Here is a 22256-nt window from a genome sequence, read left to right as displayed (position 1 = left end):
ATCCCATTTCTCAATGCTCTCAGTGGTATGTTGGGAGATTGTGAGATGCTGGGGATTGATCCTATGCCTCCTGCATGCAAAAGCATGCATTCATCCCATTGAGCTCTCTCTGGCCTGCCTCTTTTTTAAAAAAAAAATATGGAGCCATATTTACCTCTCAGAGAGTCCTGCAAGCTACGAGAGTATCCCACCCACATGGGCAGAGCCTGGCAAGCTACTTGTGTCATATTCGATATGCCAAAAACAGTAACAATAAGTCTCGTCCCCCCTGACCCTGAAAGAGCCTCCAATCCTTGGGAAAGACGAGTAAGGAGAGGCCGCTAAAATCTCAGGGCTGGGAGGAATAGAGACATTACTGGTACCTGCTCGAGTAAATTGACAGACAACAGGATGACAGTGATACAGTGATACAGTGATGTTTTATATACCTCTAGTCCAGGGCTTCCTGGCTGGCCAGGGGGGCCAGGCTCTCCTGGTTGGCCCTATATAAATAGACAATGGAAAGTAAAATGGTTACTTTAATTTCTAGGATTTCATTAGATTGAAGAAGCAATTGAACAATATCAGATTACCTTCATTCCCTGTGCTCCTATTATCCCAGGTTCTCCCTGTAAATAAAATAATTTACACAAATATAATGCTTACATTCAGGTAGAAATGAGCATCTATAACATTTGAATTAATTTAAATTTCTACTAATTAACACAGGGTTAAAGGAAATGAGGAAAGCTTGATGACCTCGTGAAGTTCATTTACCATGTCATTTTAAAGGATAACTTAAAATATGACTTTATACTGATAGTAGGCGAATAACAAATGCCCAAAGGCAATAGAAATGAAGAGCATGAGAAGATTTTTTTTGTCAGTAGGAAGCATGCCACTTTGTGGGAGGAGGTAGGAACAGGGACCAGAACTCTATGGCAGTGGCAGAGGGAAGTGGGCATTCAGGAAGAAGAGGGGATGCTGAAAGGTGATGAAGTGTTATGCATGAAACCGTTTTAATAACAGTACTGTAAATAACAGTGCCTGAAGAAAATAAAATAAGTAGCCTATCAGGGGGCAGATCAATAATAAAATGGTATTTGCCTTGCATGCAGCCGACCTAGGTTCAGTCCTCAGCATCCCATATGATCTCTTGAGCACTGTCAGGAGTAAGTCCTGAGTGCAGAAGTAGGAAAAACCCCTAAGCATCACAGGGTGTGGTATCCCTCCAAAAAGGTGCCTGTCATAGGGGTAGGTGGGAAGGAAACTGCGGACATTGGTGAAGAGAAGGCACCTTGGCAAAGGGATTAATGTTGGAACATTATATGCCTGAAAGTCAATCATGAGAAACTGTAATTCGAGGTGACTAAATTAAAAAAAAAGATTGATAGAAGCCGGAGGAATAATACAGTGGATAAGGTTCTTATCTTTCATGAGGTGGACCTTAATTCAAATCTCTGGTAGCACACATAGTTTCCAAGTACTGCTAGTCGAGATCTCTGAACACAGATCCAGGAATAAGTTCTGACTTCCACGAATTGACCCCCCCAAACAAAAAATAATAATAATTTCTTATTTTCTTTCTAAAAAGCATTTTATCCAATGTTACATTTAACAATATAATCATTATATTTTATTAGCAATCATGGAATTTTCAACTTCACTAACATTGTTATGGTTTACCACCAGCTAATGTCATAGCTCAAAGAATTAGAACTCCAAGTGAGGTGAAAAAGAAAGAGTGGGGTTGAGGTTGACATGCATGGCAATTCCACTATTGACCTATACATTCAATGAAAATAAAGTTACATAAAAGTTATAATAGTGGTGACCAATGAATTTATTTTTCTTTTTTCTATGACAATATTATTTCTTTTTTTGTGTTTGTTTTTTATTTTTTTTAAGTATTTCCTAGTTTTTATTTATTTTTTCTTTTTGGGTCACACCCGGCGATGCACAGGGGTTATGCCTGGCTCATGCACTCAGGAATTACTCCTGGCGGTGCTCAGGGGACCATATGGGATGCTGGGAATCAAACCCGGGTCGGCCGCGTGCACCTACCTGCTGTGCTATTGCTCCAGCCCCCAATATTATTTCTTTTGATAAAATAATCCTGTTTATCTTAATTAATTTGTATCATTACTGGAGTTTTGGAAAAATTCTTGACTTGTATTTTAATTTTGTGTTTTAGATATTCTAGGTGGATCTCTTTTTATAAATTCATGTTGAATAAGTAACGAATTAAATAAAACGACTATCACCAAACTCAAATGTTAAGGTATCTTCACATGATAAGGCTTAAAAAGGGTTAATATTTTTCCCTTTATCAGAATAAAAGAGTCAAATTTTACATATGAAAGAAATAAAATGCTTAGGGATCTTATTTTTTCAAATCTACTAGGCACCAAAGAAAACATACCAGAAATTAAAGAGGAAGAAAGCAATGAAGTAGGAACCCCAAGATAGTGATAAAACATTTACTTACTCTATCTCCCTTTTCACCTTTTGTGAAAGATTCCCCCTAGGAAAACAGGTAGAGAACAGAACTAATTAAAAACACTTTTGGATCTAAACTCTCTAAAACCAGATACGGTTCAATCCTGCAGGCTCACTCAGGCCTCTATTCTAAACAAGACCCTAAAAAGAACCAGCATGTGCACAGGCCACCTGTTCAGCTTAAGGGGAACATATGAGAATTAATTAACTTTTTTTTTCCATATTCCCAAAAGAACAACAGGTTAATCATTCTAATGTTATTTTGAGAACCCTTTGTGGATAGCACTGCAGAAGACTGCCAGAGGCGAAAGCTTTCTCTTGCAAGATTTACCTGAAAATGACCACAGAGTTCTCTCAAAACAGAATTGAAATGACAAAAAGAAGGGCTCCATTGGAGGGACATTAATATAGATTCTTCCAGTTAAGTCGATGTTTAAATTAATGCTTGCAAATACAAAAAAAATATTAAAAACTACTAAATTCACTCTCATTTTAGTAACAATGGCATTAAGCTATTAATTATGGGGTGAATAATAGTTGAGTCTGTCAAGCTGTTAATGGCTCATATTGATTTTTTTTTCTTTTTGGGTCACACCCAGCGATGCACAGGGGTTACTCCTGGCTCTGCACTCAGGAATTACCCCTGGTGGTGCTCAGGGGACCATATGAGATGCTGAGAATCGAACCCGGGTAGGCTGCGTGCAAGGCAAACACCCTCCCCGCTGTGCTATTGCTCCAGCCCCCTTTATATTGGTTTTTGAAAGTTCTTGGAGAGACAAATTTTGTGGGAATATCTCTTATTAGGACTGGAGCAAAAGCACAGCTAGTAAGGTGTTTGTCTTGCACGCGGCCAACCCAGGTTCGATTCCTCCAGCCCTCTTGGAGAGCCTGAAAGCTACTGAGAGTATCCCAATTGCACGGCAGAGCCTGGTAAGCTACCCGTGGCATATTAGATATGCCAAAAACAGTAACAACAAGTCTCACAATGAAGACGTTACTAATGCCCGCTGAACAAATCAATGAACAAGGGGACGACAGTGCTACAGGTGCTATCTCTTATTAAATATCACTCTCCTCTATGTCACTGTCGCTAACAACACATCTCAGTCTTAATGTGCATGCATGTTAGCTTCTGTTAGCTTCATACTGTTAGCTTCTGTTGTCGATGTTACAAGTACTCAATCTCATTTCATTCTACGACAATGCTTTCAGGATGAAATGGTATTTTAAGCCCAAGGAAAGAGACTCAGAAATGGTCTGAGTAACTGAGACATTCCTCCTGGAATAGCATTCATCCACCATTCCTGTCTTTTTAAAAATCTTGACTATAAACTTTGTGATGCAAGTATATAATTAATCTTGACTATCATAGCATCTTTGATGTAGGTGCTTTATAAAAATTAATAAACCAACAAGAGTTTATAAAAATTAAGAATTTAAGCTCCTACATATTTAACAATGACAGCGAATCATTTACTAAATTCTTAATATGTATCAAGCACTGTTCAAATCTTTTAATTTTATTTATTTATTCATTTATTTTTTGCTTTTTGGGTCACACCCAGTGATACTCAGGGGTTACTCCTGGCTCTGCACTCAGGAATTACTCCTGGTGGTGCTTGGGGGACCATATGGGATGTTGGGAATTGAACCCAGGTCGGCCGCATACGGAGAAAACGCCCTTACCCACTGTGCTTTTGTTCCAGACCCTTAAATCTCTTTATACATATTAACACAGTCACTTGTGTTGATGAGTTAAGTACTATTAGTATACCATTTTACAGATGAGACAACTGAGGCACAGAGAACTTAATGACTTAAATGACTTAAATGATTTCCCTAGCTCACATAGCCAGAAAGAGATCATTTGAGATCTATACCCATATATACAGCAGGATTTTAATTCTTGTTCTGATTTCTTTCAGACTGATATGATGACTCATTTATATTATTTATTATTTGATTTAATGAATTGATAAGAAGATGGAAACCAACATTAAACTTTTTAATTAATTTTTTTATTTTCTCTTGAAAATCAAGAGAAAGTGTGAGAACCAGTATGGTGAGAGAACTAGTTTTATTGTTCCTCTCCTTGGAAAATGTTCCTCTATTTTCTTAAAAAATCAGTAACAGGAGATAAGAAGTTGCCAAGTAGACCCATTTTTTTTTGTTTATTTTGGGTCACACCGGCAATGCACAGGGGTTACTCCTGGCTCATGCACTCAGAAATTACTCCTGGAAGAGCCCAGGGGACCACATGGGATGCTGGGAATCGAACCCAGGTTGGCCGCATGCAAGGCAAATGCCCTACCCACTGTGTTATCGCTCCAGCCCCAGTAGACCCATTTTTAATTCATGCCCCTGCATGCTAGACACTAAGGGGTTTACTTTATTTATTTTATTTTTTTCAAATTTTTATTAGTGAATCACCATGAGGTACAGTTACAAACTTATGAATTTTCATTTTTGTATTTCAGTCATACAGTGATCATTTACCCATCCTTCCACCAGTGCCCATTCTCCTCCACCAATGTTCCCAGTATCCCTCCCACCACCTCCACCCCATCTCCCACCACCCCACCCTGCCTCTGTAGCAGGGCATTCAGTTTTGTTCTCTCTCCTTTTGGGTTTTGTAGTTTGCAATTGAGGTAGTGAGTGACCTTCATGTTTGGTCTATGGTCTATTTTTGGCATGCAGCTTTCAACCTGAATGGGTCCTCCCAACATCCTCTACTTGGTGTTCCCTTCTCTATTTGAGCTGCCTTTTCCCCCAGCATGTGAGGCCAGTACAAAGAAAACTACAAAATGCTACTTCAAGAAATAAAAGAGGACACAAGGAAATAGAAAGATATCCCCTGCTCATGGATTGGGAGAATTAACATTGTCAAAATGGCAATACTCCCCAAAGCATTGTACACATTCAGTGCGATCCCTATAAGGATACCCATGACATTCTTCAAAGAAATGGAGCAAACACTCCTGCAATTTACATGGAACAATAAGCCCCCATGGATAGCTAAAGCAACTCTTGGGGAAAAGAATATGGGAAGAATCACCCTCCCCAACCTCAGCTCTACTACAAAGTGGTAATAATTAAAACAGCATGGTACTGGAACAAAGGCAGAGCCACAGACCAATGGAAAAGGGTTGAATATCCTGACACACACCCTCAAATATATGATCATCTAATCTTTGATAAGGGAGAAAGAAATGTTAAGTGGAGCAAGGAAAGCCTCTTCAATAAATGGTGCTGGCAAAACTGGACAGCTACACGCAAAAAAAATGGGTTTAGATCTCTACTTAACACCATGTACAAAAGTCAGGTCAAAGTGGATTAAAGATCTCAATATCAGACCAGAATCCATAAGGTACATGGAAGACAAGGTTGGCAAAACCCTCCACGACACTGATGCTAAGCGTATTTTCAAAAATGACATGCCACTGGCCAAGCAAGTGAAAACAGAGATAAACAAATGGGACTATCTTAAACTAAGAAGCTTCTGAACCTCAAAAGTAACAGTGACCAAAATACAAAGACAGTCTACAGAATGGGAAAGGATATTCACCCAATACCCATCTGATAAGGGGTTGATATCAAGGATATACAAGGCCCTGGTTGGACTCTACAAGAAGAAAACATCCAACCCTATCAGAATATGGGGGGTGGAAATGAACAGAAATTTTCTCAAAGAAGAAATTTGAATGGCTAAAAGACACATAAGAAAATGCTCTACATCACTAATCATCAGGGAGATGCAGATTAAAACAACAATGAGACATCATTTCACACCACAGAGACTGGCCCACATCCAAAAGTACAAAAGCAACTGGTGTTGGTGTGGATGTGGGGAGAAAGGGACTCTCCTTCACTGCTGGTGGGAATGCTGATTGGTTCAGTCCTTTTGTAAAAAAATATGGATGATTCTCAAAATATTAGACATTGTGCTCCCCTTTGACCCAGCAATACCACTCCTGGAAATATAACCCGGAGAAGCAAAAAGGTATAGAAGAAATGACATCTTCATTTGTATGTTCATTGCAGCACTGTTTTGGTTTTTTTTTTTTTTTGGGGGGTCACACCTGGCGATGCACAGGGGTTACTCCTGGCTCTTCACTCAGGAATTACCCCTGGCGGTGCTCAGGGGACCATATGGGATGCTGGGATTCGAACCCGGGTTGGCCGCGTGCAAGGCAAACGCCCTACCCGCTGTGCTATCGCTCCAGCCCCTGCAGCACTGTTTACAATAGCCAAAACCTGGAAAAAAACAGGAGTGCCTAAAACCAGATGACTGGTTAAAGAAATTTTGGTAATCTACACAATGGAATACTATACAGCTGTTAGAAATGATGAAGTCATGAAATTTACATATAATTGGATCAACATGGAAAGTATCAAGTTAAGTGAAATGAGTCAGATAGAGATACAGACATAGAAAGATTGCACTCATTTGCAGAATATAAAGTAACAGAGTGGGAGACTAATACCCAAGAGTAGTAGAGATAAGGACCAGGAGGTCTGCTCCACAGCTTAGAAATAAGGGGTATACTTTAGAAAGACTGAGACCAGAAAAAGCTAACTGCTCCATGTAATGCTATAAAATATGTTTTCGGGGGCTGGAGCAATAGCACAGTGGGTCAGGCATTTGCCTTGCACGCGGTCAACCTGGGTTAGATTCCCAGCATCCCATATGGTCCCTTGAGTACTGCCAGGAGTAATTCCTGTGTGCAGAGCCAGAAGTAACCCCTGTGTATCGCCGGGTGTGACTCAAAAAGAAAAAAAAGTTGGTGTTTTCTTTTAAATCTGGGCAACAGAGAGGAAAGTCGACAAATATTATATAAGGGAGGTGTGATAATTAAGGGATTAAGAGGGAATTGGCAAGAAGAGCTAGAGGAAAGAGGTCTGTTTTTCGTGGGCAAGACTGATAAGGCGAGCACAATAGCCTGGTTACCCACCTCTTTCCACCAGCCCCGTCTCCCAGAATTCAAACACTGATGTAGGAAAGAGAGCTAGAGGGATTCTCCCAGGAGCTGTGAAATCCTTTAAACCTTGCTACTCAAAGCACGATCCACTGACTGGCATCAACAGTGTCACCTGGAAGCTTGTGAGAAATGCCGTCTCACAGATGTGGAATAAAAAGGAGCACAATGATCAAAGTCATGGGAACTGAAGATTGTCATTAGGACTGCTTACAAAGAGGGGACCTGGAAGGGGTCCTTGGGACATTGGTGGTGGGAAGAGGACTCTTTAAGGTTGGGTATGGTGTTTTAGTCATGTCTACGCAAAAATTACAATTAAGGGTATTGCAAACCTGGCATATCAATTAAAATGCTCCAAAAAGGGAAGAAATGCTGCACTTAGGTCCTACCCCAGACCTAGTGAGTGGGACTCAGCATCTTCAGAATGACCTGAAGCTAACCCAAGGGCCATTCCTGTTTAAAAAGCATAGCTATAATTTGCTGAAAGTTTCTCTTTTCTGGTCTACCTATCCCTACTTTTGCAGTAAAATCTTAGTGAAGCTTACTGGTGGGCCTGCCGTGGTCCTGTGGCAATCAAGAGCACCTGGGTGTCGGTGTCCAGCACGGAGGGTAAACACTAGAGTCCTGTGAAGCAGTTCAAGGGTTGTAAGAGCTGGTGACCAGTGTGGAGCATCAGGATTAACTGCAATAATTGGCAATGGAAGGAGCAGCTAGCACCAGACTGGGTTTGTGGGACCTGGGAGCTTTCCCACACACGTTGGGGATACTCAGTTGGAAAAAACCCACCAAAGAATGTCACAGAGGGAAGTGGACTAAGGGCAAACAGGGCCACTGAAGGCAGGAGAACTTGGTGTTGCTGGGTAACAATGCTGATGAAAATTCATTTACTGTTCTTGTTAAAGATGTCCACTTGTTAGCTGAAGTTAGGTAAGTCTTGATTTTGCAACATAACTTATATTTTTTCTTCTTGGTTTTGGAGGTGAAGCTGAAACCCGGGCTGGCAGAGCCTGGCAAACTACCTGTGACGTAGTCGATATGCCAAAAACAGTAACAAAAACGTGCTCTTCATGTTCCTGGAGCGAGCAGATGTCATTGGGCTACACTAGCATGCAACAGGGACAAATGGAGACATTACTGGCACCGGCTCGAGCAACTGATGAGCAATTGGATGATAGTGATGCAGTGATACAGTGATACTTATATTTTTATAGGGGATATGTGCATTGGCGCTTAAATGGGGATACCCCCAACTACGATTACTCTGGCAGTTCACCCAACATGGATGTGATGGGGGAAGGGAGTTAGGTGGTGTTGGGTGATTAAACCGAGGACCTCACTAATTCTAGAAATATGCTCGCCCACTGGAACTATCCACATGTCCCCTATTACATACACCTGGGGGAAACAATTGGTAATTCTCAGGTACAACTCCCAGTTCTGTGCTTGGGTTTGTCCCAGAGATGCTGGGGGGACCACATGGTGTTGGGAATGAAACCTGGGCCTCTAACATGTAACACATCTACTCGGGACCTTGAGCTGTCTCTGGGTTTTGAGTGCTTTTAATATTGCTCCTGTTTGACATCCAGACATTTTGTGACCTTTCGTTCATTATCCTCAGTAAACCCATAATTCATATTCACCCTCTTCAGAAGAGAGGGAGTCTTGATAAATAACTTGTTTTTCCCTATCCCCTTAGCATGTAGTACACCTTAGAGAGTACCTGCCTAATTTCTGAGCTATTGTTTTCCATAACAGGACCAAGTAACATCATCCATGGAAGTAGGGTTGATTAGGAAAATAAATTTTAATCTATTAAAACACTTTTTGTTCTGAAGCTGGAGCAATAGTACAGTGGGTAGAGTGCGTTTACCTGCATGCGGTCAACCGGGTTTGATTCCCAGCATCCTATATGGTCCCCTGAGCACCACCAGGAGTGATTCCTGAGTGCAGAGCCAAAAGTGATCCCTGAGTATTGCTGGGTGTGGCCCCCAATAAAAACCCCAAACCAAAAACGAAAAAAAAAAATATTTTCCCTCTTCTACCTTCAATGCTAAAATACTCACAGATTCTCCTTTTTGACCCTTAGTGCCAACAGGCCCTGGAAATCCTGGTTTTCCAGTTTCACCCTTTCAAGAAAAAGTAGAGAGATATTTTGCATGAGATCACAGGAGCATTGCTGTGACTGTCAGATTCAAAGATTGCTTGCAGGGCTCCTAAACGTGGAATTTATGTATTTTCATCTAATAGACAATGGGAAGTTCTGCATCAAGTTAGGCAATTTGCATAATAATGTGTTTGTCAGCACTTCACAATGCCTCCAGGTCTTTTAGAAATCCTTAATACTCATTGTGATATTTAAAATTAGTTGAAACAAAAATTAATATTTTTTTCAAGGAAGAGCATCTAGAAAAAAAAATTGCAAAAATTTTGTTTTGTTGTTCCCAAAATGATTTTCTCTGATCCCAAAGACATCAGTTGTTTAACTGGCATAATCTTCAAGTTCACTTTTTTTTTGAATTTTATTTCAGACATGTCTGTTTCTAGGTGTGGATTCTTGGAGAAGGGAAGAGTCCTGCGAAGGAAATGGCCTCTCAGCTGCTTCCCGCTCTGATTCTGCTGTGAGAATGACTGTCGGTGGACAAAGAGGCCATTCTTGTCAATGCAGTGACAGAGGCAGCTCAGAAATGTCTAAGATGTTTTTATCAAACAACTTGAAGAGGATTTATATGTGAAATATAAAGACTGCTTTGAGAAACTACAATTTTAGAAATAATACTTGTGGAAAGGAGGGAAAATTCCACTAGTCAGAGGCTTAGAGGAATCTCAGTATGCTGCTTCTTTCATTGTTCCCAAGATACTTGAATATCACGAAATTGTTAAACTAATGTAGCCAACAGAAGTTATGGGATATTAAGGCTTTTTGATTTGTTTTCATTTTTCAACATTACAATTTATGGATATATTCCTTTATCTGCTGTCTTGCCTATTCTTATTTAAAAATTACAAATACATAAAGTCAAATATATCAAATTTCCTTGTGTTAGGACATAATTGACATAACTTCACCTTAAATGAAAAAAACTAATAAAAATCACATTGGAATTTTTTCATCTTTTCTTCCCTATTTTCCCTCTCTTTTCTTTTCCTAGTGGAACAGCTCTAATCACTGTATCACTGTATCACCATCTTCTCATTGCTCATTGCTTTGCTTGAGCGGGTACCAGTAACGTCTCCATTCGTCCCTGTCATGTTCAGGGTTTAATACATTTAGTAATTCTTCTCAGTTCATCTTTGCATTTTAATTGTTTATATGGAAATAATAGGTACATATTAAATTGGATAGTACACAATTTTGAGGGCGTGGGGCACACGTGGATGTTCCCAGGCCTTATTCCTGGCTCTGTGATCAGAGTCACTCCTGCCAGTTCCCAGGGGACCATATGTGATGCCAAAGATTGAAGTGAGGTTGGCCACATGCAAGGAAAGGGCCCATTTCTCTGGTTCATAAATTCATTTTACATATAACATTTTGTGATTTTTTCTTTTTTCCACTCAATGTTTGTAATTTTAGATTCTATTTATGTACATAGATCAAGTCACTCATTGTGCCATGCTTTAGCTAAAGCTCATTGACATCTGTGTTGTCTCTATCTTTTCTCTTTTATAAATAAGGCTGCAATAAGCACACCTGCTCTCTTGTGTGGATATGTTTATGTTTATTTTGAAGTCTCAAACAACAGTGTACCTAAAGCACATCAAGTCCAAATTTATTACAGTTCTAAAAACACTGGCTTATTTTTATTTTTCTATCTTAATAATATCTTGATTTTAGACTGGAGGAAGAGGTAGTTTGTCAGATGTAATGGATAGACAAAATTGTGTTTTTATTAAGGATTCTACTAGGCTTGTGAAATATATTTTGTAAATTTAATCTTCATTCTATGAATGTAAATATTCTTTCTAACCTCTAAACATGTAGAGTGTACCATTAGTCTTATACTTATTGCACAGAGAGCCATTCCACCCCCCTAGAGATAAATTTCATCAGAAGCAAGAAAAAGTACAAATTAAATGTGAGAACTAATGCTGGTAGTTTGAATGAGAAAATAATTGAGAGGAAATAATTGGTTTTACACATGCATTAGTGTGTACAGAATGACCTTCCTATTCCTAGATTGCTGGTACTTAAATCACATAGAAATTATAAAAATCACATGTTTAACAGCAAAGGGGCAGTGAAGAGAAATATAGATGGAGGAAGATTGATTCTGCAAACAAAAGGATTTTAGACTTAAATCTTAGATACACATGAAGTTGTTTTTCTTATTTAAAATAGATTTTCAGTGATTTATTGCTGTGGATAGGAGTTGAAAGACAAGTGATGGATTTATTTAGCATTAGGAAAGACTGGCTGTTAAGCTGACACTTTCTATGCTATCTGAAATACTGGTGCTTCTAAGACTCTATCTTCTTCCTATGACAGTCTGTCCTGAAAGACACCTGCTAACGTCTCAGAATCCTTAAAAATTCTGCCACCATCTTCCACTGTTACCTTAAAGGGAAAGCTTTTCTGAACCACCTTGCAAATACATTTTCTTTGCCCCATCCTGTCAGGTAAGCTTGAAAGCAGAAATCATCATTTCAATACTAACAGACTGGTCTCACAATGTCTCAGTCTCGGCTGCCACTTATCCTTGATAGTTGTACCCTTTGGTCTTTCTGCCTCTGCCTTAGTGCATTTGATGTAAAATATGGTCACTGTACCAGGACTGATGTGTGTATAAATTCTAAGGCTGCATATATTTGTTTTGGTATTTTATTATAATGTGGGGTTCCAAATAACATTGTAAGTTTTTAAATTCTATTTTGTCAAGCAGTGCTTTGAGAAGTGGTGTATTATGCAGTAATGATAAGTCATCTATGCCAAATGTACTTTAGGTTATTTCCTTTCTCTAAAACATTAATCGAAGCTTGTCTCTACCAAAATTATGGTGGAAGATGAGAGACCAGGTTTTAAGGATATTGACATGTAATTCTTAATACTAAAAGCCGACGAAGTGAGACCTCATGAGAGAAAAGAAAGTTTGAGGTAGATGGATGGGAAGAAACAAATCTCTGCTGAGGACTTAATGCATGTCCGGCATGAGGGTTTTCATTCACTTCCCTTTCAGTGACAATGATGTCACACACAACTGTCAGCACTGCCCTGGAGATGGCACACTGCACTGTCACATAAAGAGCCCCAGAGAGTCAAGCTGCAAGGACGTGTGGCAGGCACTGGGGATTGAATACATGAGCTTTTGCCACTGAATCATCTCTAGAACCCTGGTTTGCTTTTAATTCTTCTTAAACTCTGCCGAAACATTATTGTGATCATTTTACAAATGGTAATACATGTTCAGAGAAGTAAAGTGGAGACATGGTTGATTAGTGGCTAAATTAACCTGATGCCACAATCAACTTTTGACACTAAAGTTCTTGGTCTTTCTACAACTTGTGGGTTTAATTATGACTACCTCTTAAAATCCTTCTACACTTTTGTTTGTTTGTTTGTTTGTTTATTTATTTATTTATGCCACATCCACAGGTATTCAGGTCTTACCCTTAGCTCTGTGCTCAGGGATCACTCCTGGCAATTATTTGGAGGATCATATATGGGGTGCCAGGGATTAATCCTTAGTGGCTGCGTGGTGCAAGGATGTCTTACCCACTGTACAGTTGCTCTGGTCAATTAAATAATACTGACATAAACTAATCCCTGGTAAACTGAATTATGGCAGCATCCCAATCAGAGCCTCTGGGGATGGCAGAAGCACACTGGTTTCTCCTAAAAGCTTTCCAGGTAATTCCATTATGAAACAAAGAGACCAGAATCATGTAGTCCACTGTAGGGGGCTGGAGTGATAGCACAGTGGGTAGAGCTTTTACCTAGCATGCGGCTGACCTGAGTTGAATCTCTGGCATCTTATATGGCCCACCCATGCACCACTGGGAGTAATTCCTAAGTGCAGAGCTAGGAGTAACCCCTGAGCATCCCTGGGTGTTACCCCCTCAAAAAGAAAAAGCTAAGAAAAAGAAAGAAAATTCACTGTAGGAGGAAACAAAAATATCTGGGAGAAGTTTGAAGGAGCTATATATTTTCACCATGGCACCAATGAAGAAAATTATATTTCAAAAACTAATGTATTGATTCAAAACAGATACTAAATGGATGTGTATAAGCAAAGGTGATCTTACTCTCCCATCAATTTTTCTGATATAATTTTAGTTCATTTTATGCTTGATTTATTGGCATAGTCTATCTCTTAGTAATCGAAATTCTTAAAAATCACCATATCTATATGTATATATATCATATATATATATATATATATATCTTTATCTCAGGTATAACATTAAGTTCCCTGGAAACTCCTCTAGGTTATTCATTTAGGGTGGGAAGAGAGAACAGTTATGCCACTAGCTTTCTCTAATTCCACTTAAAATTCTAAAGCATTAGAAAAGATTTTAGGAATAGAAAAGTTCCCTCGAGTTTGAAATACACCTGTTTTACAGAATCAAATTTCTCATCATTGAGGTCTCAAGAATTCCTAAGTAACATATGTTTCCTAATGAGCACAGCAAAACAGGAGCCAGCTGTTTTGTTTCGAGAAATGAATCATCATTTAAATACTTTATTAGTATCACAACTCCCTTCTTAGCTCAGCTGTCCTATGTGACAATCTCTGTGACTTCCTTTTTATTTATTTATTTTTTCCCTTTGGCATGCTTGTGTCCATCGTAATTGCTTAAAATGTAATGCACTCGTTAGGGAGCTGTGAAAATTCTGTAAGCTATCTGATTACAGGAAATAATGTTTATGTGCTAGACACATAACTGACTTATTGTTGCTGTATAATAAATTCTTTGGATGTCTTTTTAAGAATGTGAGGCATGTATTAATTTACTTATTGCAGAAAATTTCATTTTCAATGGTCAATCTAAGTGTAGCTCCTAGCTTCTTACTGAGACTGAATATCTTTTAGCTGTATTTTTTGGTGATGGATGTGTGATCTTTTGAATAGATGGTTGTACTGATTTATAAGGAACAGAAGTCATATTTTCTTGGATTCATGTCGAAATATCCTGCCCTCCATCAAGCAAATTTTTACTGGATGAATGAATGAAGGTACATTCACAGGCTGTATTCTCCCAGAGCATTTCATTCCTACTTATCTCTGTAGATTTAATGTGTATTGTTTTTTTCCTTGACAATGGTGCAGTCACACTGCATCCAAGGTCATGACAATTTCAGAATCAAACGAGAGTGAATCATCTTTTTGAGTGGGTAAGTGAATCTGTCATCTTCACAGCTAATATAATTAAACCTGTGAATAGTGACAATTAAAATGCAAAGGAAATTCATCGGTGCTTTTGATTTAAAAAGTGCTTTGAAATAATTATTTGGTTAAATCATGAGAATACATTATAACCCCCCTCTCTCCCTACCTACTCTCTACACACAATATCCTCACCATAGTGTACCTTTGGTACTTAAAAAGGCACAAAAATAAAACATCCAACCCTGAGACGTGTTGCAAAAGGGTCTTGAGATGTTATTTGCCACTAAAATTATTCTCGAAAGAAGCTTGAGTCCTAATTTCCTTTACCTTGTTGCAATGATGCTTGATTCATTGCCTTCCTTGTTTGCAGCCAATCGCTACTCAGCAGGCTTCCCCAAGGAGTTGTCTCTGCACCACCTGCCAATCCTGCTGCCAGGTCAGGATGGAGGGGGGCTGTGCCCACTGCAGGCCAGTGCCCTGCTTAGCGAGGATGCCTCATGTTCAGCAGTGCTGCCCCCCACCCTCCCGCCAAGAGGTGTGAATGCGGGCTTAGTTTAGAAGCCCCCAGAGGTATAAAGGTGGACTTGGTTTGGAATCCCAGATGTTTCCTCTCACGCTGGAGATCTGCTTACCTTCTCTCCTTTTGGGCCACCAGCTCCATGCTCACCAAGATTTCCCTAGGTAAACGTATAACAAAATAAGCCCATTTAGTGACTGATGCACCCAGGCCCAATGTGTTAAATGCAGGAAGTCTGATCACTGTTCATTACCACTTCTTTTATGGACAGTATTTCAATCCCTTTGCCTCTTTCTACTTTCTGCTAAATATTTCTGAAAAGTACTAACTCTGGAGAATCTTCTGTGACAGTGAGTGCTTCTAGCATGTGTTATGCATGCTACAAATTGTTCTCATTGCTTACTTTCCCTTCCATGTGCACATACTACATGAATTTCACCATTTAAAGTTCAATTTTTTTTAATCATTTACATCACATTATCCCTGTTGTTTGAATTTTGTCCTGTTGTTTTCTAAAGGCTAATTGGGACTCCATTTCCCCCCCGTGAATCTGCCACTCCTCCTCCTGCTTGCACACATGGTTGTAGCCAATGGTGGTCCCTTCTCTTATGGGTGATTGTTGTCTCCCAGGCCTTTGGTCTTCTTAGAAGATATTTCTTAAGATTGCCTATTGCCATTTGGTGAAACGGTCTAATCTGTTATGAAACAAAGCTATAATTTCCCAATTTTTAAGATTTCTTGGATCATTGGTCAATTCTACCTTCTTCAAACAAACACACATAGTTCTATGGGCACACACTTTTCTCCAGCTTTCTTTCCTCCCGACCATGGCAATTTTCTCCCCAAAGGTCAGCTAATGCTTATTGGTGCCCACTGACTAATTTAATAAAGCTTAGGCATACTTTTTATGGATAGTAGGCCTTACCTCCCCCTCCTCCCTTTCTGTGAGTCTTTACTTTTAAAAAATTGAGGTGACACTGGATTATAGACTATATAATTTTAGGGGCCTGGAGCGATAGTGCAGTGGGTAGGGTGTTCGCCTTGCACACAGCAGACCAGGGTTCAATTTTTCTGCCCCTCTTGGGGAGCCCGGCAAGCTACTGAGAGTATCTCGCCGCCCACACGGCAGAGCCCGGAAAGCTACCTGTGACGTTTTCGATATACCAAAAACAGTAACAAGTCTCACAATGGAGATGTTACTGGTGCCCGATCAGGCAAATCGATGAGCAATGGGATGACAGTGACATATAATTTTTAGGAGTGCATCACTGTAAGTCAACATGTATATATGCTACATTAAGTTCACTACCAGAAGTCTAAGTCTGTCATTCACCAAATTCTTTTTTTCCCCCCTTTGTCCCAATGTACCCATTCTCTTCCCCTTTCCCTATGATCACTGTATCACTATCACTCTCATCCCGTTGTTTGTCGATTTACTTGAGCGGCACCAGTAACATCTCTATTACACTCAGCCCTAAGATTTTTGCAGCTGCTTCTTACTTGTCTTTCCCAATGATTGCAGGCTCTTACAAGGTCAAGGGAATGAGACGTATTGTTACTGTTTTTGGCAAATCGAATACGCCACGGGTAGCTTGCCAGGCTCTGCCATGCGGGCAGGATACTCTCGGTAGCTTGCTAGGCTCTCTGAGAGGTATGTATATATCTATTACTGTATTTTAGATATGAATATGCCACAGGGATCTTGTCAGGCTCTCCCAAGTGGGAAAAAGACTCTCGGTAGCTTGTCAGGTTCTCTAAGAGGGAGAACTAGGCTATTAGGTGCACGTGGCCGCAAGGTGCTCTATGATAACCACTAATTTATCTTATATGCCAAAAGTTTGTCGTTTTATTTAGTTCATCTGTTTGTTTTCTTGCTTTTTCTTTTTTTTTTGGGGGGGGAGGGGCACACTTGGCCATGCTCAGGGTTATTCCTGGCTCTGCACTCAGGAATTACACCTGGTGGTGTCAGAGGGGGCCATATGGGACACCAGGGATCAAACGGGTTGGCTGTGTGCAAGACAAGCACCTACGCTCTGTACTATTACTCCAGTCCTCATATGTGTGTTTTCTCTATATACCATGTTATAATGCTGCAATAAGCATAAGAGTTTATATGTCTCTTTTGATTATTATTTTTGTATTTGGAGGTAAATGCCCAATAGTGGATAATCAGAACATAGGAGATTTTTATTTCATTTTTCTTAAGAATTCCATACTGTTTTTCCATAATGATTGTACCCATTTACATTTCGAGCAATAGTGTATGAAGTTTCCCTTCTCTTCACAACTAAGACTTGTTCCTTGTCTTTTGCAGATTAGCTATTCTCCCACTTATAAGGTAATATATAAATGTTGTTTTTTTTTAATTGTTTGTTCTTTTGCTTTTGAGCCACACCTGGCAATTTTCAGGGCAATTTACTCCTGACTCTGTTCTCAAGAATTACTCCTGGCATTGCTGCAGAACCATAGGGAATCCCGGGGATCGAATCCAGTTTGGCTGCATGTAAGACAAGCATGCTACCTACTGTACTACTATCTCTCCAGCTTGGTAGCTAAATGTTTTGAGTTTTCCACATAATGAGATATGATAAACAATAGTCATTTGTTGTATAATGCAATTATACAACAAATGTATACAACATATATATACAATTATAAATATAAATTATAAATATAATTATACAAATATATATAATTGTTGAGATTTATGTTTTTTGTCTATTTGGGGTGTTGATCATTTGTCAGATGTATGGTGTTCAAATAGCTTCTCTCATTCAGTATTATATGCTTCTATTTTGATGCAAGCTTCTTTCACCATGTAGAAGCTTTTCAGTTTGATAAGATCACATCATATAGTTTTGCTCTTGTTTTCATATATATATCTCTAAGGCTGATATTGAGGATTTTCTTACATATATTTCCTTCTGCAAATGTATGGTTAGGGTCTTAGATTTGATTTTTTAATTATCCACTTTGAATTTTCTTTTGTATGGTGATAGGTAATGGGTCTAGTTAAATATACAAGTTTGAGAAACTAGAAGAACACTATGGCATTTAAATGAGAAAGAACCTTTACTTTTAAAACTCATAAATTCTTTCTTTATCCCTTCAAAATATAAAACTTCTTAAAAGCCTTTTACCAGTTTTACAACCCAGGAATGTCTATTTTACTATTTTAAGTACCTTGGAGAATTTCCCTTTGAAATGAAATCATCAAGCAAGATTAAGCCCCTATTTCTCAGTCTTTTTAGAAGGGTAGAAGTTTAATTTCAGTGGGGTCTTCCATCTATTCTGAACACTACAACTCTCCCTACTTATTTAGTATAATAAGTGTAGCTTCCAATGTCTCCAAAATCTCCAAGTCACTTGCTTTCATTCTGGGCAGGCTGCCATCAATCATGTCCTCCCAGAATCATTGTAATAGTTCCCTATTTTTGCAAGAGGTTCTCTATCATCGACATATCACACACATACACACAAACACACACATATTTTCTGATTAAAGAGGATCTTTAACAGACATTTACTTCTGATTACCCTAAACTTTAATAAAATTATCAAGATCCAATGTGACCAGAACTCATTTTCCTCTTATCTTTTATACTGGACTATAAGTTCTATGGCAAACTGAACTTTAATACCTATCCTGGGCTGTGCCTGATATGTAGAACACATCCAATAATACTTTGAATATATAAGTCTGTTGGGTTGGAGCGATAGCACAGTGGTAGGGCGTTTGCCTTGCATGAGGCCAACCCATGTTCGATTCCTCCGCCCCTCTCAGAGAGCCCAGCAAGCTACCGAGAGTATTGCACCCCCATGGCAGAGCCTGGCAAGCTACCCATGGTGTAATTGATATGCCAAAAACAGTAACAATAAGCCTCACAATGAGAGATGTTACTGGTGCCCACTCGAGCAGATTGATGAGCAACGGGATGACAATGACAGTGACAGTGACAATGATTAAGTCTGTAATTATAATCACTATTTTACCATTAAAGTTTTTAAATTAACAGTACATAGAGGCCAGGAGATGTAGTTCAGTAGTAGAGTACATGCCTCACTTATCCTGGCTTTGAGACCTGGCATCACACATGCAATAACATTTTCTACATCTGATGTAGAAAAAATGAAAATATAAAAATTAAGAAGTGTTTTACAACAAAAATAACATAGAGGTATCGTTTAGACAAATGCTGCTATTATTCACACTTTAAATGTATTTTCTATCTTATTTATGACATTTCAATAAAATATGTCATGTATAGCTGCCACTACTTTGGTCTGATGCACATATTCTCTCATTTTACTACTTTGAGATATGTAAAATCAAAATTAAAATTGTTTCCTCAAATTAATGAGCTAGAGATTATTTAAAATTTTAATATGAAATATCATGCACATGCACACATACAAAAAGAATTAGAAGTTCCAAAATGGAAGGCTGATGGATGTAACTTATAAAGAATGACAAATTTTATGCATTTCCTGAATATGGTAGTCATTTGGGCAAGGTGCCTGAATATGTATAATCCATCAATACCTCTCCTTGATTACAATTATGCTAGCACATTTTTAGGGATTCCAGTAGATGTTTTGTCAAGATATAAAGCCCAGAGTCTTTCGATTGAGATGCTTCACGCTTTTAGACTGCAAAGTTAAGAATAATCTCCAAAGTATGTCTTATGACAACAGATTCTAGTTATGGATCTTGGTTTAGATCCTCCTTCCCATTTAATGTCCTTTACCCTGCAATAACATAGAATCTTTAGAAATGGCTCCCTCAAAAGTTTTCATACTGGCATTTTTCTTCAGGATATTTAGAACTACCAATATGCATCAATGTTGGCACAGGTAAATGGATTTAAGAACAATAAGAGACTCTGTTGGTTTTGGGAGAAAAGATTACCATAACCTAAAGGATGAAGACTATCAAGATTTAGGGTCATTTCCACAAATAGGATTTTTAATCAGGGGAGTCAACATTGAAGCAATCCAACACCTGGAACATCTGATTTGAGTATAGAGAGAAATCCCTTCCTCACTATGTGAGATCATCTCATCTCTCCTTAGCAGCCCAGGCTGTGTTCCATTCCTAAGCTCAGGATTTAGATCTCCAGTTTGTCCCATGTATTTTATAATTTACATTCATATAAGTTCTTAATATAAATATAATTTGTTCTTTTTCTTTTACTAATCTATCCATTATTTATTTTTTGTCAGAGAAAAACAGGAGGGTTGGGTAATGTTGGCAAGGGCAGAGATGTTGTGGTAGGGATGAAGAAATGTATCTGCCACACTCATACTAATTCTACCCATATGTTGCACTGTTTTAAAATATAGCTTTCTGGCAGCTATCACACACAACAGAGACACTTATTGCCTACCTAAGCACTATAAGTTCGTTTCACTAAGTAGGTAGGCCACAAAAAAATCCTTCAAACTAAGGACAGTTAGTGCCTCTGAAAATCGCCTTCACTTTTGGATTAAGACTACTTAAGAAATAAAACTTGGGGCTGGAGTGATAGCACAGTGGGTAGGGCAGTTTGCCTTGCACGCGACTGACCTGGGTTCGATTCCCAGCATCCCATATGGTCCCCTGAGCACAGCCAGGAGTGATTCCTGAGTGCAGAGCCAGGAGTAACCTCTGTGCATTGCCGGGTGTTACCCAAAAAGAAAAAATAAATAAATAAAACTTTACTATAGTAGAATCTGTTTATTGTCATGTGAAACTATTCTTACTGTCGCGCTGTTATCCCATTGTTCATCGATTTGCTCGAATGGGCACCAGTAACATCTCTATTGTGAGACTTGTTGTTACTGTTTTTGGCATATCGAATACCCCACGGGTAGCTTGCCAGGCTCTGCCATTTGGGCGGGATACTCTCAGTAGTTTGCTGGGCCCTCCAAGAGGGATAGAAAAATCTAACCCAGGTCAGTCACATGTAGGGTAAATGCCCTACTCACTGTGATATTGCTACTTTTTATAAATCAACTGAAAAAAATATGTGGCTCTGCAGAAGTAATAAAAAAAACACAGTACTTATGTTTTTCGAACTTGAAATCGTGCCTCAAATATAATTCTAATTTTACTAAGTTATTATGAACTTCAGTACCATGTTCTTAATGGGTTTTGTAAACCTTCTGAATACATATAATAGTTGCACTTTGAATGTGCTTATATAAAATATTTCTGAGGTCAAGTGTTAAGTATAGTAGTGTGTATGTGTGTTTGGAGGTATTATATTAATCTTCAAGAATTCTGAGATGCTAAAATATTTCCTTTGTTCTCTGATGGAAAACTGCAAATGGAACTTTTGGAACTTAGCATCAGGCAAGTGGAAAGATTCAAGCTATAGTCATTGCCATGAGGTCATTATTCTCTGGAAAGAAGGGAATGCATCTGGCCATTTCTATAGGCTACAAAGACTCAAAATCAGAAATTTCCTGTGGTTTAGGAAAGAGATCAATGATACAATCTGCCTTCCAAGACATGGATTTATTAAAATTTCCCAGCTTAGTGCCTGGGGAACGTGCTATAAAATCCTAGGAATAACTGGGAATAAAGTTTAAAAACAGGTTACCTTTTATGGGTTGAATTGTATTTCTCTCCAAATTCCAACGTAGAAGTCCTAACCCAAATCAGAATGTTATCTTTTTTTTTTTTTTAGAAATAAGGTCTTTTAAGCATCGTTGTGTTACTTGCATGCAGTGATGCCAATAAGCAATTTTTTATATTTTAAAAGCAGGATGACTGCTACTTGTAATTCAAAATTATTTGAGTATTAAAACCTAATTCTTGCATCTCCTGTGTGGGACATACTACCCTCCATGCACTACATGATAGCGCAGCAGGTAGGGCATTTGCCTTGCACATGGCCAACCTGGTTTCAATTCCTCCATCCCGCTCGGAGAGCCCGGCAAGCTACTGAGACTATCTCGCCCACATGGCAGAGCCTGGCA

The 22256-nt window shown here is 38.9% G+C and overlaps 1 protein-coding gene across 1 annotated transcript in view; it reads right to left on the bottom strand.

Moving 5' to 3' along the window:
• COL19A1 (collagen type XIX alpha 1 chain) overlaps nucleotides 1-22256 on the bottom strand; it is a 383293-nt gene that overhangs the window by 83498 nt on the left and 277539 nt on the right. Inside the window, exons 18-22 of the mRNA XM_004605970.2 lie at nucleotides 15409-15453; nucleotides 9518-9580; nucleotides 2468-2503; nucleotides 573-608; nucleotides 429-482 (exon numbers count right to left, since the gene is read on the bottom strand). Coding sequence (XP_004606027.2) covers nucleotides 429-482; nucleotides 573-608; nucleotides 2468-2503; nucleotides 9518-9580; nucleotides 15409-15453 — 234 coding nt within the window. The remainder of the gene's footprint in view (nucleotides 1-428; nucleotides 483-572; nucleotides 609-2467; nucleotides 2504-9517; nucleotides 9581-15408; nucleotides 15454-22256) is intronic.

This window comes from Sorex araneus, chromosome 4 (assembly GCF_027595985.1).
Source record: "Sorex araneus isolate mSorAra2 chromosome 4, mSorAra2.pri, whole genome shotgun sequence".
Lineage (NCBI taxonomy): Eukaryota > Metazoa > Chordata > Mammalia > Eulipotyphla > Soricidae > Sorex > Sorex araneus.
The sequence above is the reverse complement of the archived record's forward strand: the minus strand, read 5'-3'. Positions and strand labels throughout refer to the sequence as shown.